Here is an 18,856-nt window from a genome sequence, read left to right on the forward strand (position 1 = left end):
AACAGAATAATTAAAGTTGACAGAAGATGTGGATGTCAAAAAATCTCATGAAAAATATATAGAACAGGGACTGGTGCTGTAGCACTGGGTTGAGGAGCGTGTAGTTGATACCTGGTTTGATATCTGGAGCTATCTAGTTCCCAAGAATTGCAGGTGTGATCCTGCAGGCATCAGAACACCATCAGAGTGGTCCAAATAGACCTCAGTACCATTATGCCCAAACACCACGATGTCCTTAAAGACTTGTACTGCTGATGCAGGTACCTGAGAATCAACAGTAATGTTCCTCAGGACTTCTGAGCACCATTTGGAAGGCATCAAAAAGTAAAATACCTCTGTATTATTAGTCATGGACAATATTGTGTCAAATCCAATGAGATATAACACAAGTCCATCAGGTGTCAAATAGTTCAAAGGACTGGCAATGTCAAGAACTAGTGATAAGGTGAAGCACTAGAACTCTCATATACTGGTAAGGTAAAGGTAAAGGCCCTCCCATTGATCGTCGATTTGCTCAAGCGGGCCCAGTAACGTCTCCATTGGAGACTTTGTTGTTACTGTGTCTGGCATATCAAATACTCTCAGTAGCTTGCCGGGCTCTCCAAGAGGGGCGGAGGAATCGAACTCGGGTCGGCCATGTTGGCCACTTGTAAGGCGAACGCCCTACCCGCTGTGCTATCGCTCCAGCCATATACTGGTAGAAACAGGAAAATGTAGTCAACTCTGAAAAAGGCATAGCAACTTCTTAAAAATGCAAGCTTACTAAGAGAGTAAGAGTGAATGGAAGAAGACTTTGGGACATTGATGAGACATTGTACACATCTAACTCATTAACTCTACTATCACTCATGGAGCTTCAATAAAAGTTGAAACATAATTAAATTTAAATTTTTTAAATATAGGCATATGCTCCATATCAATCTATTATTTATTCAAGAAAACATAAGCATATATTCATATAAGGAGTTGTGAAAATAAATGTTATACACTATGTTCATAGTGGTTGTGAATGTCTTGCATCATTAAAAGTAGAAATATAAGTGTTCATCTATAAATGAAGGTATAAATAATCATGGTGCATTTAAACACTGGAAAAAAATATACAACAAAAGTAAATGATCTATAAACATATACATTCAAAAGTATCCCCAATAATGATTATGAATAAAGAACACCTACTAAAATTATAGTATCAAAAATATAGTGGTTATCTGGATTGGAAGTGCAGGGACTAGGCAGAGGTAGGAATACAGAGAGAAAATATTTATTTGTTGATCAAGAATATGTTGATAACCTTAATGTTGGTAAATACTTGTGGAATATACAACAGCAAAATCTGGTAAATTTGTGTTTTATGTCTTATGATGCTTTAATTATAATTCAATGCAACTGTTAAAAGGCATTAAATATAGCATACTATAAGATAATAAGAAAGCTAAATTTAAATATTAAGAGTAATGAAAATTTTACTTTAAATACTTTTGTTCCAAATGAAACCTAAAACTTCATAAAAATGTACTATGTCATTATCATACAGATTACCAACTACTATGCCTCTACACAGTAGTTGCTTAATAATATTGGTATGCAATATGTTTGCCATTACATTTAGCAGTAGGAATAAAAACACTGCAGAAGTAAACATATTTCAAACTGACTAGCTGATAATTGTTTAAACACCATCTTCAAGATGTCTCTCTCCTAAAGCCTTAGATGAAATAAACAACATCTGTCTCTCTGCACTTTTGGTTTAAAGAACTTTCTGTTTAAGAAATTTACTGTGCATTAAAATAAAAATTATTTTCCCATTTTTCAGGAAAATTAAAAGTAAAACTTTTTAGAATTAATTCTTGGATCCATACTTTGAATTTCCAAAATTAAATCATATCCATTGTTCTAATTTTTAAAAGTTCTTTTTGGAATATAAAAAGTCAATTATTTTTCTTTTCTCTGCAAGGTAAAGGTAAAGGTAAAGGCCCTCCCGTTGATCGTCGATTTGCTCGAGCGGGCCCAGTAACGTCTCCATTGGAGACTTTGTTGTTACTGTGTCTGGCATATCGAATACTCTCGGTAGCTTGCCGGGCTCTCCGAGAGGGGCAGAGGAATCGAACTTGGGTCGGCCATGTTGGCCGCGTGTAAGGCGAACGCCCTACCCGCTATGCTATCGCTCCAGCCCTAAAGGTAAAGGCCCTCCCGTTGATCGTCGATTTGCTCGAGCAGGCCCAGTAACGTCTCCATTGGAGACTTTGTTGTTACTGTGTCTGGCATATCGAATACTCTCGGTAGCTTGCCAGGCTCTCAGAGAGGGGCGGAGGAATCGAACTCGGGTCGGCCATGTTGGCCGCGTGTAAGGCAAACGCCCTAGCCGCTGTGCTATCGCTCCAGGTCCTAGAAACAATGCCTTAACTTTTTCTATTAAAAACATATCTTTTATGCTCTTTTCACTAGCCAAATTCCAAATTATACTGAGTCACTTCCAAATTTCAGTTCTTATTTTTTGGGGAACCAAATTGAATCCATACCCTCATGTACACAGGCCATGAATTTTCCCACTGAACCACATCTCCAGTCCTAATAGAGTTTTTTAAAATGTAAATATATTTTTATATTGCTTCAAGTTGCCAGAAAAAAAAGAAAAAAAGGTTAGACTTGCATTTTTCAAATGTCCTGCATATTTTCCACATTCCAATTTACAGTAGAACTTAAGGTAGATATAACTCTTTTCCTGCACTGGTGGATTCTTGAGAACTGCATAGTAGATTTGCATATAAATCTCAGTAGATGAAAAGTTAGAGTTTATTATACTATTTATGACTTCCCTGTGTTGTCCCTGCTCTGCTGTATGTCTCTGTCCCATGGAGGGAGAGAGAGAGAAAGAGAGAGAGAGAGAGAGAGAGAGAGAGAGAGAGAGAAATGGGGCTGGGGGTTTCCTTTTATGACTGCCAAATCCACAGCCATCCCATTATAAGTTTTGATGGCTATCTATTCCACGGGCAGAGATTTAAGGTGACCTAATGCTGCACACCTCAACTCATGCTACTAGTATCAATATTAGTGGCTCAAAGCTTTAATAACCTTCTAGAAGAAAATGTTCATAGATAGACTACTGCATCTGAAATGATCATCTGTTCTCTTAAAACATGGTGAATATAGAAAAAAAACATGGTGAATATTTAACTTTTGAAAAAAAATTTCCTTAATTAGCTAAATATTTAAAATAAAAAATATAGAAAAATAAAACATCTTTGAAAACTTACTTTCATTACAAAGCAAAATTTTCTATCCTGCCAGAATTAAACTTATTAAACTGTTTCCTTGTCTTGATTTTAAACGGAAATGGTATGTCTTCAAGGAATATAATGGTCATGGGTTAAAAAAGAACTGTCAACTTGGCTTTTTACACATGATAAAATGGAATATTTCAAAGCCCTTAAATCATTTCCAAAATCAGAAGAACAGCTGGTGCCTTAGAGCGGAGCCTCAGTCTGCTGTTTGCCTGAGATTTAAACCATCACTTAAATGTGTGAGAAAACAAGTGCTTTATTTCTGCCTTCCTCCTGCTCTCCTGGTGTAGCTGACTTTCTTCAACACCAAGAAAACACAACCATGAGTGCCTGGACACAAAGGGGAGGACTATGACAAGGAGGCCACATTTCCACTTTTTTTTCAGTAGCACTGTCCTGTTGTTCATCAATTTGCTCGAGCGGGCCCAGTAATGTCTCCATTGTGAGACTTCTTGTTACTGTGTTTGGCATACCGAATACGTCACAGTTGGCTGCCAGGCTTTGCCGTGGGAGCGAGATACTCTCGGTAGCTTGCTGGGCTCTTTGAAAGGGGCGGAGGAATCGAACCCTGGTCAGCTGGATGCAAGGCAAACACCCTATCTGCTGTGCTATCGCTCCAGCCTCTGTTTTTGGTAGAGCTTTTTATTCAAATTTATGTTTTCTCTCTTGATTCTAAAAATAACATTGCAGTGAAAAAGAAATCAAATGAGATTCGAGGCTGCCTTTAATAGTCAGGTTACCTTTTAGATCACTTGCCAATCGCTTGTTTCAAACATTCTTAATGACAGTTCAAAATCTGTACCATGTTTTTTAGGTAAAGCATAATAAAGCCTCTTTTTTTGAAGCAAGAGATAAATTAGCAAGTGGCAGATTTTTACACAAGTCAATATTTTCATTGCCTTTGCTGTTTATTTTGGGTTTTCTGGTGCCTATCAAAGCAAGTAAACTTAATGTTGGAAACATCTAACTGGTGTTGGATGGTAGGGCTGTTGGAACATTACATGACTGAAACACAACCATGAACAACTTTGTAACTATGTATTTCATGATGATGCGTTTTTTTAAAAGAAAAAATAATAATATTTTTTAAAGCAGGTAAGTCTAGGTCTTGGCATGCCCTGAGAGGGCCTAGACAACCATCTGTGGCCCTGTTCCCATTTCTCTCATCCCATCTGTATTCCAGATTGAAAACTTACTAGTATTTCCCCAGATATACCAAAAACACTTCCTTCTCTGAGCCTGAGCAAGTGAACTCACTCACTCAACTACCACACAAAGCTTTTCCATAAGGCTTTGCCCCTAGAGGACCCATCAGATCTCACAAGATACCTTAGAGAGTATGCTTTCCTGAAAATTTTATTGCTCAATCTCATTATCCTTGTCCTCTGATTTAAACTTTATTCCATCACTGTATAATACAAGTGACAAGACACTACTACTGATACTTTTCCAACGAGACTGTTCACTCCAGTGAAGAATACAGAGGCGTGTTTAACTCTTTTATTTAATACATTTGATTTATGGTATCTTGCTATAAAAACCCAAGCTAAACTACTTGGTTAATTTTACTGGGGAGTAAAATATCAAAGAGAATATTTAATATTTGTTATCTATAATTAAGCTATGTCTATTAATTTCTCAAGGATCTCTCACTGGCAAAATGCCTGACTGGCAAATAAAGAGTATGAATTCTGAGTCCTAGTAGCACCCCATATGAGCTGAGCGTGTCCCAGTAGCAGTATGGTTTGGGTCCCCTGGTGGCACAACAAAGTGAGTGATATCCAGGACTAGTCACAACTAAAGTGTGTCAGACACCATCCATCCTTCTCATTCTTTCACAATAACAACAAAAGGAAGGGAAGAGGAATGAATAAATAAATGCAAAATAAAAGGTGAAAGAGACCCCCAAAAACATATTGTGTGAACAAATTATAATTTGTTTCTAATAAGGAAATTTCATTATAATAATATTTGGTTTACCGTTCCAGAAACTTTCCAATGATCTGCATCATCAGTATTTTTTATGAAATGTAAATTATGTTCTTTGAATGATGAATATTTAACAGCACAAGTTTTATTATAAAATTCTATTGCATTTAAGCAAATCTGTGTATTCAATAATATAGCACTGCACTGCACTGTCCTCCCGTTGTTCATTGATTTGCTCGAGTGGGCACCAGTAATGTCTCACAACAAATTGTGAGACGTTATTACTGTTTTTGGAATATCAAATATGTCACTGGTAGCTTGCCAGGCTTTGCCACACAGGCTAGATACTCTCGGTAGCTTGCCGGGCTCTCCAAGAGGGACAGAATCTAACCCCGGGTGGCTGCGTGCAAGGCAAAGGCCCTATCTGCTGTGCTACTGCTCCAGCCCATTCAATAATATAAATATAAAAACTTGATCAAAACATGTTTTTATATAAAAATATTTTTGATATAAAAATATATCAATCACTAGAAGCTTAAATACTTTTCTTGGTATTTTTAGTGGTTTGTTTTCAATCAAAAGAAAAATCCTTTTATTTACTTTCAACCTATTGCAATTCTGTTATAACTCAATTTACTGTAAATTGCTAACAGTTTTCTGGCTTTAGAGCAATGGATAGGCCTATAACTCTGACCATTTGTGAATCTTGGAACACTGTAGTGCTGATCTGGTACTTCAAAAAATATTTACAGAGGAAACTGCTATGACTCAAATTTCCAGAGTAAGTTATTAGTGATTTTCCTCCTCTAAATATATTCTAAACTTTATTTTGATAGATTGAAGAGAACACTCTACCAGGAGACAAGGAAACTGGGTATGTTTCTTTAATATAATGATGGCTTAAAGCAATAATATTTGGGAGAAAAAAAGTTTCTTCATGAACTGGATTAGAGGGTTTCAGTATAACTTTTAAGATCTTTCCAGGTTCATGAGTCTAAATGAAATTAATGAGTCAGAAAATTGTCAAATGAAATGAAATCTAGGTTTATTTATATAGCTATATATAGCTATAATTGTATAGACAATTGTGTAATAATGTAAATGTATATCAATATAGTGTAAAGGTATAGGTATTGTTATAGGTTTAGATACCAGGCTAGTCCAGAAATAGCTATGTTTATAGTATTAATAAAATAAGAAAAAGTTTTATTCTTCTATAAGAAAAGAGGATTCATGAACATAAAAGCAATATAGAATGTGATCATTCTTATGTACAGATGCAAGTAAATATTAAATTATTTATAGGTAACATTGAGTTCTATTTTCTTCAGAAATTAATCCTCTATATTATAGCTGCTTTTAACGATGATGGTGTTATTGTTTTAAAGATTTTTGAAAATTTACCCTTGGAATTGTTTTTAGAATCAGACCAAGATCAATGTGAAGCAATCAGAGTCAAAACTTATATTTTAGGCTGCAAATGCTATTTCTTAAAGTGGTCTTTTTAACTTACTAGACTTAAAGTTTTGGGATAATTTCTAAGTTAAATTTACCCCTATATAAATATTGTTCATGATACAACTATTTATTCATCCAACCAACCATTTTTCTTCAATAAACTTACATAGTAAATTTACTAAATATATTATGTCATGTAAGGTTTTAAAATGATTTTAAAATAAAAATTGCCTTGTGGTTAAGTACATAAATTATCATAGATCTTGAACCCATTGGGCTGGAGCGATAGCACAGCGGGTGGGACGTTTACCTTGCCCATAAGTGACCCGGGTTCTATTCCTCCACCCCTCTTGGAGAGCCTAATAAGCTACTGAGAGTATCCTGGTTGCACGGCAAAGCCTGGCAAGCTACCCATGACATATTCGATATGCCCAAAACAGTAACAACAAGTCTCACAATGGAAACATTACTGGGCCTGCTAGAACAAATCGATGAACAACGAGAGGACAGTGCTACAGTACTTAAACCCATTTTCAGGTTTGAACTCTCTTACATTCACTGAAATAGGAATCATTGATTTTTTCTCTTTAGTTTCATACACACGGCATTGAGAAGTATATTGGCTTTAATATCAAATCCCCCTTGAATATAAGTTATTTTCCACCAGCAACATGGTTTGTTTTTGTTGTTGTTGTTGTTTCTTTTGGGGGGGAGTTCACGCCCGACAATGCACAGGGGTTACTCCTGGCTTTTCACTCAGGAATTACTCCTGGCGGTGCTCAGGGGACCCTGTGAATTGCTAGGAATCGAACCCAGGTCAGCAGCATGCAAGGCAAATGCCCTACTCGCTGTACTATTGCTCCAGCCCCCAACCAGCAACACTTTGGACAAATTCACTATTGTGCATTCCTAAACACTTGCAGTTGTCTCTTAGTTGATCATAGAATTGAAAGATATTAAAACTGAATTAAGCATTGTCTCTGTTCTGTATTCTGTACTGAAGAGTCAGTACCATTATAATAGACATCTCAGATTATCCCTAACAAAATGTTACAGAGTTGGTGAACACCTAAACAGCAGGATTTTGTTTTTAAATAGTTCTGGAGGCTAAAAGTCTATAAACAAAGTCTAATATGCTCTACTTCTAATTTTGCTCTCTTCCTACCTTTCAGATGGTTTTGCCCATTTGGATTATAAAGGAGATTTTTCTTGTTTTTGAATAACTGTTAGTTGTAAAAGAGCATAATGAATGCAACTTACTCTCAAGTCGCAAGACAGCTCACCACACAGTGAAAGTTAGCATTTGGGAAATCTCCAAATGTAATGTTTGTTAATAAAATATGTAATTGCAGAGGCCCGAGCAATACTACAGTGGGTAAGGCTTTTGTCTTGCCCACGGTTGACTCAGGTTGGATCCCCTGCATCCCATATGCCCTGAGCACTTCCAGAAATAATTCCTGAGTGCAAAGCCAGGAGTAACCCCTGAGCATCACCAGGTGTGGCTCAAAAACAAACAAACAAACAAACAAACAAACAAACAAAATGTAATGCTACAATTTTCTCAAGTTAGAGAAATCTGCTTTATTTTCAACAGGAGTATAAAGTTGTTACAGATAAACAAGGTAATTACTACATGGAGTTGAATTCAGATAAAAGACTCAACTAAATTCAAAGTGCTTCCACATTTGGAAGACATTCTAATGGAAAATGCATACATTTTTAATCAACCTTTTATGTTTACCCTCAGCACAAGATAGATCACTAATATTGAAACTAAAAAATGTACATTTCCAAAAACATAGGAGTTTTTAAAAGATTTAAAATAAAAGAATAATTATCTATTTTATTATAGCAGTTTCCAGTCAGAGAAAGTTTTATACTTCCTCTACCAAAAATAAGCTAGATATATTTTTAGAGCACAACAAAATTGTTTAAGATTGTGTTTCAGTCATACAACTTTCCAACACCCATCTCTCCACCACTGTAATTTCCCAGCACCAGTGTCCCCAGTTTCTCTCCCAACCCTTCAGGCCAACCCCCACCCCAATCTACCTCTATAGAAGGCACGCCTCTTCTCGCACTCTTTTCCTCTCTCTCTCTCTTTCTCATTGTAGGCTTTGTGGATTGCAATACAGATGCTGAAATGTTATCATGTATATCGTTTTACCTGCTTTCAATGCTTAGTTCTTGTCCAGAGTGATCATTTATAACTAGTATTGTCATAAGGGATCCTCCTCTATCTTAACTACCATCTATCTACCACATCATTGACCAGTCATTGATCTGTCCTCCTGGCCCATTTTTCCCTGGCATAGGGAATTAGTGTCATACTGTTTTTTTTTAATATCCCACAAATAAATGCAGTCATTCTATGTTTGTTCATCTCCTTCTGACTCATTTCACTCAGCATGATAAACTCCAAATCTATCCATTTATAGACAAATTTCATTACCTCATTTTTCCTAACATCTGTGTAGTATTCCATTGTGTAGATGAACCACAGTTTCTTTATCCATACATCTGTTCTCAGGCATTCAGGTTGTTTCCAGCTTCTGACTATCGTGAATAGTGCTGCAATGAAGTGCAAATGGTATCTTTGTGTATCTTTGGACCTCCAGGATACATTCCCAGAAAAGGTATTTCTGAATCATATGGAAGCTCAATTTCTAGTTTTTTGAGGAATATCCATATTGGTTTCCAAAATAGTTATATCAGTGAGCATTCCCACCAGCAATGAATGAGGATACCTTCCCAGCATTCGCACCAGCACTGGTTGTTCTTGTTCATTTGTATGTGTGCCAGTCTTTGTGGCATGAAATGATATCTCATTGTTGTTTTGGTTTGCATATCCTCTGATGATTAGTGATGAAGAGTTTTTTCATGTGACTTCTGGCCTTTTGAATTTCTTATTTAAGGAAAATTTTGTTCATTTTATTCTCCTCATTTTTCGATAGAGTTGGATGTTTTTTTCTTGTACAATTCTACCAGTGCCTTGTATGTCTTTGATATTGACTCCTTAGTAGAGAAGTACTGGGTGAATAGTTTTTCAAATTCCATAGGGCTGTCTTTGTATCTTGGTCACTGTTTCTTTGGAGATGCAGAAGTTCTTAGTTCAATGTAGTCCCACTTGTTAATATTTGCTTCCACTTCCTGGCAAGCAATATTTCTGCTTTGAAGATACCTTGAGCTTCAATGTCATGGAGGGGTTTGCCTATGATTTCTTCCATGTACCTTATGGATTTAAGTCCGACGTTAAGGTCTTTATAATCCATTTTGATCTGACTTTTGTGCATAATGATAGGTAGAGGTCAGAGCTCATTTTTTTTACATGTCCAGTTTTCCCAGCACTACTTGTTAAAGGGAGTTTCCTTGTTTCACTTTATATATCTTGCTCCCTTATCAAAGATTAGGTGATTGCATATTTTAGGGCCTTTGCCAGTATATTCAACGCTATTCCATTGGTCTTCAGGTCTGTCTTTATTCCAATACCATGTTGTTTTAATTAATAAGCCTTTGTAGCACAGTTTGAAGTTGGGGAAGGTGATGCTACCCATCTTCTTTTTCCCAGGTATTGTTTTAGCTCTTCGTGGGGGTTATTGTTTCATATGAAATTCAGGAGTATTTGGCCAATTTCTTTGAAAAACGTTATAGTTATCCTTATAAGGACTGCATTGAACCTGTATAGTGCTTTGAGGAGTGTTGCCACTTTGATGATGTCAATTCTCCCAATCCATGAGCAAGGTATGTGTTTTCATTTCCTCATGTCCTCTTTTATTTCTTGAAGCAGCATTTTATAATTTTCTTTGTATAGGTCCTTTACTTCCTTAGTTAAGGTGATTGCAAGGTACTTGATTTTTCTGTGGCAAAACAGTAATGGAATTGTGTTTTTAATATCACTGTCTTCTTGTTCATTATGTGCATATAGGAGAGTCATGGACTGGGGTATTGATTTTGTAACCTGCCACTTTACTATACAAATGTATTGTTTCTAGAAGCTTTTGGATAGAAACTTTTGATTTCTCTAAGTATAATATCATGTTATCTGCAAATAGTGATAGCTTGATTTCTTTCTTTCCTATCTGGATTCCTTTCATATCTTTTTTTCTTCCCTAACTGCTATTGATAGCACAGCAGGTAGGGCATTTGCCTTGCATGAGACCGACCCGGCTTTGATTCCTCTGTCCCTCTCGGAAAGCCCGGCAAGCCCACATGGCAGAGCCTGGCAAGCTCCCCATGGCATATTCGTTATGCCAAAAACAGTAACAACAATTCTCACAATGAATACATTACTGGTACTTGCTCAAGCAAATTGATGAACAACAGGAGGACAGTGCTACAGTGCTACAATGCAATGCTATGGTGAGCACTCCCGGTACTATATTGAATATAAGTAGCAAAAGGAGAGTGGGCAAACTTTTCTTGTGCCTGATCTTAGAGGAAAGGCTTTTAGTTTTTCCCAATTGAGAATAATTCTTGCTCTGGGCTTGTGGTAAATAGTTTTGACTATATTGAAGAAAGTTTCTTTGAAGCCCAGTGTGTTGAATTTTAAACATGAATGTGTGCTGGATCTTGTCAAAAGCTTTTTCTGTGTCTATTAATATGATCATATGGTTTTTATCCTTTCTTTTGTTTATGTGATGTATTATGTTGATTGACGTATGAATGTTAAACCATCCTTGCATCCCCAGGATGAATACTACCTGGCCATGGGATATGATCGTTTTGATGAGTCACTGGATTCTATTTGCTAGTATTTCATTGAGGATCTTTGCATCTGTGTTCATCAGGGATATTTCTCTGAATATTTTTTTCTTTATAGAATTTCTGTATGCTTTGAGTATCAGGGTGATATTTGCCTCATAAAAACTATTTGGGAATATCTTTACTTCTTAAATTCCTTCGAAAGCTTGAAAAGGATTGGCAATGAGTCCTCTTTAAAGTTTTGAAAGAGTTCACGAGTGAATCCATCTGGGTCTGGACTTTTGTTTTTCAGAAGACTCTGATTACCATTTCCTTTTCCTCTGTGGTAATAGGTCTTTTAAGGTATTGAAAATTTTCAGTGCATAATGGTCTGAAAGAATAGTTGACATAATTTCTATCCTCTTAATTTTTTGTATATATGTTTTGTGGCCCAGCATGTGGTCTAACTTGGAGACTATAACATGTGCACTGGAGAGGAATCTGTATTTAGCTTTTGTGGGATAAAATGTCATATATATATATATATATATATATATATATATATATATATGACATTCCACCCCCTCTCTTCCATTTCTTTCCTCAAATAAAGTATCTCCTTGCTGAGCTTTAGTCTGGTTGATCTATCACAGGGTGACAGAAGGGTGTTAAAAATCTCCATCTACTATTGTGTTATCAATGTCTTTCTTAAGTCTATAAGCAGTCATTTTAAGTATTTTTCTGGTCCTTCATTAGGTTCATGCACATTTAGTAGTATGAGTTCTTCCTAGTGATGATACCAATGATATGGATCCCTTGATCATTAAGAAATTACTTATACTATCTCTTATAACCTTCACAGTCTGAAGTCTATGTGGTCTGTTACTAATATGGCCACCTGGTTTTTTAAGGAGGTTGTTTGCTTGGAGAACTCTTTTTCTTTTTTTTTTCCCTTTATTTTATTTTATTTTTTTTTACAGTTGTAGATTTACAATTTTTTGTGCTTTGGTTTCAATTATACAATGATCAGATACCCATCCCTCCACCAGTGCCCGTTTTCCACCACCAAGGATAATATCCCTCCCACCCCCATCCCCCCATCCCCCCTGTCTCTGTGGCAGGGCAATCCCCTGTGGAGAACTCTTTTTCAACCCTTGATTTTGAGCCTGTGTTTTCTTTCTTTGTTCAGGTGTGTTTCTTGTAGGAAGCAGAATGTTGCATTTAATTTTCTAATTCATCCTGCCACTCTGTGTTTCTTGATTGGTGCATTTAGTCCATTGACATTGAGAGAGATTATTGTGATGGGGATTTGTGCCATCTTTATTTAGGAGCTTGGTGTATTTGTGGGACTTCTCTTATTGTAAAGTTTCCTATTTAATTCTTCTTGTAACATTGGGTTTTTTTCTGTGAAGTGCCTGAGTTGTTCTTTATCCGTACAGTTGTATGTTGTTCTTTCAAATCTCTGAGAGTCTGACTGGGTAATGTATTCTTGGTGAAGTGTTCATTTCATTGAGTTTGTTTACTATATTCTACCACTGTATTTGGGCCCAGAGGGTTTCATCTGACTTGTGCTTGAATCTTAGGAATGTTCCATTATAAGCTATTTCCTTCTTTGATCTTGCTGCTTTCAGTATTCTATTTCTGTCTATGGTTTTTATCATACCAATTAGGATGTGTCTTGGTGTATTCTTATTTGTGTTTCTTTTAGCTGGTACCCTCAGCCCTCCTGGATTTGGGTCCATGCATTCTTCAGCTCCGGGAACTTCTCAGCAATGATGACTTTGATGGTTGCTTCTTCATCAGGGTTTCTTCCTGCCGCTCTGGTACTCCAATGATTCTTCTGTTGTTCCTCTTGGCATAATCCCAATTTTCTCTTGTCATCTGTTGGTTTATTTTGAGAGTCTTTTTCATCCTCTGCTGTAGTCTGTAGGTTCTCTGTACCTCACCTTGAAATTCACTGAATCTATCCTCAGCAGCTATTACTCTGCTGGTAATAGCAGTGAGGCCTTGCAGTGAGTTTTTCATTTCGCCTACCATGTTTTACAGGTCTGTCATTTCTGCTTGTATTTTCATTTACATCTTCCTCAATTCTGCTCTCACATCCTCCTGTATTTTATTGGCTTTACATTTCATGGTTTCTTTGAGTTTCTTATGTATCCTTAACAATTCCCTTTCTGAATTCCTTATCAAAGAGGTTATAGAGATTATTATTACTCATTGGGTTATCTGGACTAGCTTCTTCACTTACTAAGCTTGGTGGGTTTCTGTGATGCTTTACCATCATGACCTTTGCCATTTAGGGTTAATGCTGGATTTCCCTTTCCCAGTGCTTGCAGGATCCTTGGGAAGTCTGGGATGGGAGATGATCTTCATGGGAAACCAAAACAAAGAGTGCCCTCCAATGTCCTTCAATGTGCCTGCCCTGGGATCTTAATGCTTGGATTTCCTCTCCCTCATGTACTTCTCCAAGCTAGATTTTTTTTGTCTGTTATAGCTGAATGGTGAGAAAAGATGGCACTGAACTGGTATCTGGCAGGGATAGGTCAAGGATTCTGACAAAGTTCTAGAATGCTTGCGACAGCTCCCCACAAGATATTTCTGGCTCAAAACATCAATAGTCTCTAAGTTGACAAAACTTCTAATCACTCAAATATACTTAGGAACACTAACTTGTCAATCTTCAGTAAAACCTTGTATTTTAAGTCCCCTGTATTTTAAAGAATCCACTTTCTGTGCAATATTCAGTGCAGAATGGTAATAAATGATACACATTTTAAACTAATAAGACATAGAAATCAACAAGCCAGTAAAACTGAGCAAGTGATATAAAAAATATACTGAAAAAAAAGAAAAGAAAGAAAGAAACTACTATAGAAATACAAATCAGAAACAAATGCATTTTCTACTTAAACAACAATTTATGTAATTAAGCAATAAATATCAACTCTCCCTTCATCATAGCAGGTACTTAGTAAGCAGTTAACAAAAAAAAGAACTCATCTAATTCCCACAACATTTGTATGGCTATTATTACACTCATTTCACAAATGAGAATTCTGTGGCAAAGTAAAGACTAGTAATTTGCTCAATATCTTATAGCATATAAGATATCTGGCAAGCAAACATAGCTACTTTTCCAAACCCAAAAATTAAACAGTCAAGATTATTAAAATTTGCCCACACATATTAAAAATACCTATTCGACATACATTTAAAAAACTAAACAAAAGTTCTTATGCTAGATAAAACATTAGATAATAATGTAATGAGAGTTAGATAAAATTAGTTTTAAAATCTTCAACATCTAAGAAACTTGCTTTATATATTTTTCAGTGAAATAAAAGTCAAATTGTATTACTTCAATTTCACTTAGACTTACAAACTCTTATGGTAGTTGTGGCAATTTTATTTAGACTGACTATATTTATCTTGGAACACTGAGAAGGTAATTGTATAGAAAAATATCACTCAACCAAAGAATGAAAATAACAAAGATGGAAAGAAAAAAAATCCAATCCAGTTTATACTTGCTTTTATTTGAAAAGATGAAGTGTAATGGTAGAGCACTTTACTAGCATGTGAAAGGTCCTTCGTTCTGTCCCTAGCACTGCAATTTATTCTTTGAAATTCAAGAATAGTTGGGCACACATAAAGACCAATTGTCACCTTAACCATGATATTTGCCATTTTTGGAAGTTTAATAATATTAAAATGTTGAGTAGTAAACTTTGTTTTTATGTATCCATAATTACTCCTCACAAAGAAGAATTTCTGGGAGGTTGATTCATTTTATACTTGTTTTAGTTTTAGAAAAGCTACTATTTTGCCTACAAAGCAGTGAAAGCAAATCAAAACCCAGAGAAATTATTCCTAATTTTTTCTCTTATATTTAGTAAAAATTTTCTACCTGGATATATCAGTTGTTATCTGCTTTGTCTGATTCTTCTACTTGAGAGTCATCCTCTGACATTTAGGTTTCCTACAAAGTGCTCTATAGAAGGAAAGTAATAAAAATAGTTTATATTAATTTGATTGATTATACAAAAGATTTATGATGGACCTGCCACATTTTCTAACAGAGAAATGCAAATAATATAACTATCTTAAATTATTTTAATGAAACATAAATTACAGTTACAAGGGACAAAGTGGACATATAAATCACTTATTTAATTCTTGACAAAAATTTCTAGTCTAGGGACCAAGTTTGTCTTCGCTATTTTATAGGAAGATGAAGAAGAAGAAGACAAGACAGATCTCTTTGACGTTGGTATTTCAAACTTAGAAATGAATTGCATTATATGATTGAATCAAATCATAAACAACTTTGTAAATAAATATTACTGTGATTCAATTAAAATTAAATAAATGGAAAAAACAATAAATATAAATGCAAGTCAATAAAAATAAAAATGAAAAGTCAATAAAAATGTAAGTCAATGAATTGCAGAACTGGTGTAATAGCAAGTAGGATAATTGCCTTGCACAACCTGGGTTCAATCCAGGTACCACATATGGTACCTTGAGCACTGCCAGGAGTGAGAACTGAGTCCAGAGCCAGGAGTAAGTCCTGAGCACCACTGAGTGCTCCCTCTTTACTCCCAAGAATTTTTAACAAGTTGATAGTAAGTTGATAGTAACTTCAGTTTATGAGACAAAATCCATAGATAGAATAATTCTGGGTTCTAATCTTTGAACCTGAAACTCGGTGAGCATGGTGAGCACAGTTCTCCTGTTGTTCATTGATTTGCTCGAGCGGGCCCAGTAACGTCTCCATAGTGAGACTTGTTGTTACTGTGTTTGGCATATCGGAATATGTCACAGGTAGCGTGCCAGGCTCTGCCGTGCGGGCGAGCTACTCCCGGTAGCTTGCCAGGCTGTCTGAGAGGGGCAGAGGAATTGAACTCAGGTCGGCCATGTTTGCTCATTTTTGAAAATCTTAGTGAAGTCATAAATCTTGAAATGCTCTTGATTTTTTATGTATATGAAGCAAGACAACTTGTTTCTATGCAATTTTTAGAAACTTTAACCCAAAATAATAAATATATATATATACATATATATATATATATTTCTTGAGTGGGCCCTGTAACGTCTCCTTCAGAGACTTCGTTGTTACTGTGTTTGGCATATCGAAGACATCATGGGGAGCTTGCCAGGCTCTGCCCTGCGGGCGATATACTCTCGGTAGCTTGCCAGGCTCTCCAAGAGGGGCGGAGGAATCGAACTCAGGTGGGCCATGTTGGCTGCGTGCAAGGCAAACGCCCTACCGCTGTGCTATCGCTCCAGCAGTGGAGATATATATATATATATATATATATATATGTATATGTATATATATATATATATCAGCAAAAATCACTGTCACTGTCCTCCCGTTGCGCATCAATTTGCTCAAGCTGGCCGAGTAACGTCACTATTGTGACAATTGTTACTGTGTTTGGCATATCGAATATGTCACGGGTAGCTTGCCAGGCTTTGTCGCGCGGGCTAGATACTCTCGGTAGCTTGCCAGGCTCTCTGAGAGGAGCAGAGGAATCGAACTCGAGTCAGCCATGTTGGCAGCTTGCAAGGCAAATGCCCTACCCGCTGTGCTATCACTCCAGCCATCAGCAAAAGTACCTGTATTATTTTTATCTAACATTCAAGTATAAAAATTTGTGTCCAATAATTTTCTCAACTGCTTAATAAAATATGTTGCTTTAATGTTTTGTTTGTTCATAACTGTGTTTCTATAAACTTTTAATCCTCCCAAGAATCACATGAAACCTTGCATAAACTATTTTAATTTTGTCTTAATTTAATTACTTATAAAATGAAGCTACTATTTTACATCTTTATAGGGTTGTTATTAAAATTTACTGTGCTTATTAATAATTTCAAGATAATGCAATTCCAAATGGCAGAAGTGGGGTTGGGACTAGAGACACAGTATGTGAGGTAAGGTAGTTAGTTCTCTTGTGTGTGGCTGACCCTGGTACATATCTTTGGCAACACAAATGGTCTCCAAGTATTAGAAGGAGTCACTTCTGAACACAAAGCCAGGCATAGTCCCCTGAGCACTTCCAGGTATGGCCAACAGCAACAACAAAAAGGGCAAAATTAGGATACTTAAATCCATATTTTTTTTTCCATCTGTCTCCCTTTGGGCTTCCTGGACTAAGTAAAGTGGAGAGAAAATATTGAATTGTTATTTATATAACACAGAAGAAGTTTAAAAGATTATAATATACATTATTATAGTAGAAAATATGTTAAAATAAAAATGTTTTAAAACCTGTAATTATCATGTAATATGTTAAAAAATAATTTCTACTGAAAATATTATAGCTTGAGGATTTTACTTGGAGAAACATTCAGGGGATTGAAGAGGGAAGAGTACCATAAATCAAAGCTGAATAATCAATCCAAGACATGAAAAAATTCAGCATATTTGTCTGTTAAACTTTAATGAATTCAGTTTCATATGTTTTGTACAATATAAGGTACAAATTATGCTGCTTTGTCTAAAAATATCAGTTTAAGAGATACTTGGAAGAAACACCTGGGTTTAGAATGAGAAAATTCTATAAATACAGAAACTATAGAAAAAAGAAAATAATAAAGAATTTCTTTTTGTTTGCTTTGCTTTTGGGTTCAGCAGTGCTCAGGACTTAATTCTGGCTCTGTACACAAGGATCACTTCTGGCTAGGCTCAGGAGACCATTTACAGTGCTGGGGATTAAATCCAGGTCAACTGCATACAAGGAAAATGTCCTACCTGCTGTACTATCTCTGCAGTCTCCAATAATAAAGACTTTTTAATATTATGTGAATACTGTGCATTAAATGAGAGCAGTTTATTTTTCTATGCTTAAATAGGAAAATAAATAAAAATAAAATGGTTTCTCAGAGAAAAATCTTTTGCAAAAACTGTTAATATTTTCCACATAAAGCACTTAGACACCCATGTTAAGTTTTAGAATATAATAACATTAATTTTGACATCTATATTAATATATTTATTTTAATACTTTATCATTAATTCATAAAGTATGCATATGTTAAATAATAAGTTGAATGTAGATTCTCAGTGATGACTATAAATTGAGGATCTACTTTAGTCAGTAATAAAAAGCAAGGTTTATGTAGAGAGTAAAAAGACATAACATATAATTAAGAGTTAAAATAGTACATGGTAGTTAGAATAAAGACTAATAACAGATTGAAGAGAGTCTGGGATATAAATACTTGCTCTATTTCTGGCTATTAGCCAGGACCTTAGGCATTCTGCTTAATATTTTTCAGGAGAAAAATTAGAATCATAATAAAATTTGCCATGTAGATTCATTAGAATTAAACACAGTCTTATTTATAAAGTCCTTAGAACACCATTAGTTAAAGTTAGCACATAGTGATAATAGCAGTAGTGATACCAATGCCTAAATTAAGAAAGATACATATGGAATGAATTCAAGATTTTAAGAGCAGAACAAGTTTAAGCTCATTGCTACAGAACATGGCTT

At 35.7% G+C, this 18,856-nt stretch overlaps 1 protein-coding gene across 1 annotated transcript in view; it reads left to right on the plus strand.

Moving 5' to 3' along the window:
• The first annotated feature begins 229 nt into the window (after positions 1-229).
• Positions 230-18,856, plus strand: part of LOC130020610 (40S ribosomal protein S3a-like) — a 74,475-nt gene continuing 55,848 nt past the window's right edge. Inside the window, exon 1 of the mRNA XM_056111195.1 lies at positions 230-260. Within this exon, the coding sequence (XP_055967170.1) occupies positions 230-260 (31 nt within the window). The remainder of the gene's footprint in view (positions 261-18,856) is intronic.

This window comes from Sorex fumeus, unplaced genomic scaffold, assembly GCF_029834395.1.
Source record: "Sorex fumeus unplaced genomic scaffold, SorFum_2.1 ptg000013l, whole genome shotgun sequence".
NCBI classification, from domain to species: domain Eukaryota; kingdom Metazoa; phylum Chordata; class Mammalia; order Eulipotyphla; family Soricidae; genus Sorex; species Sorex fumeus.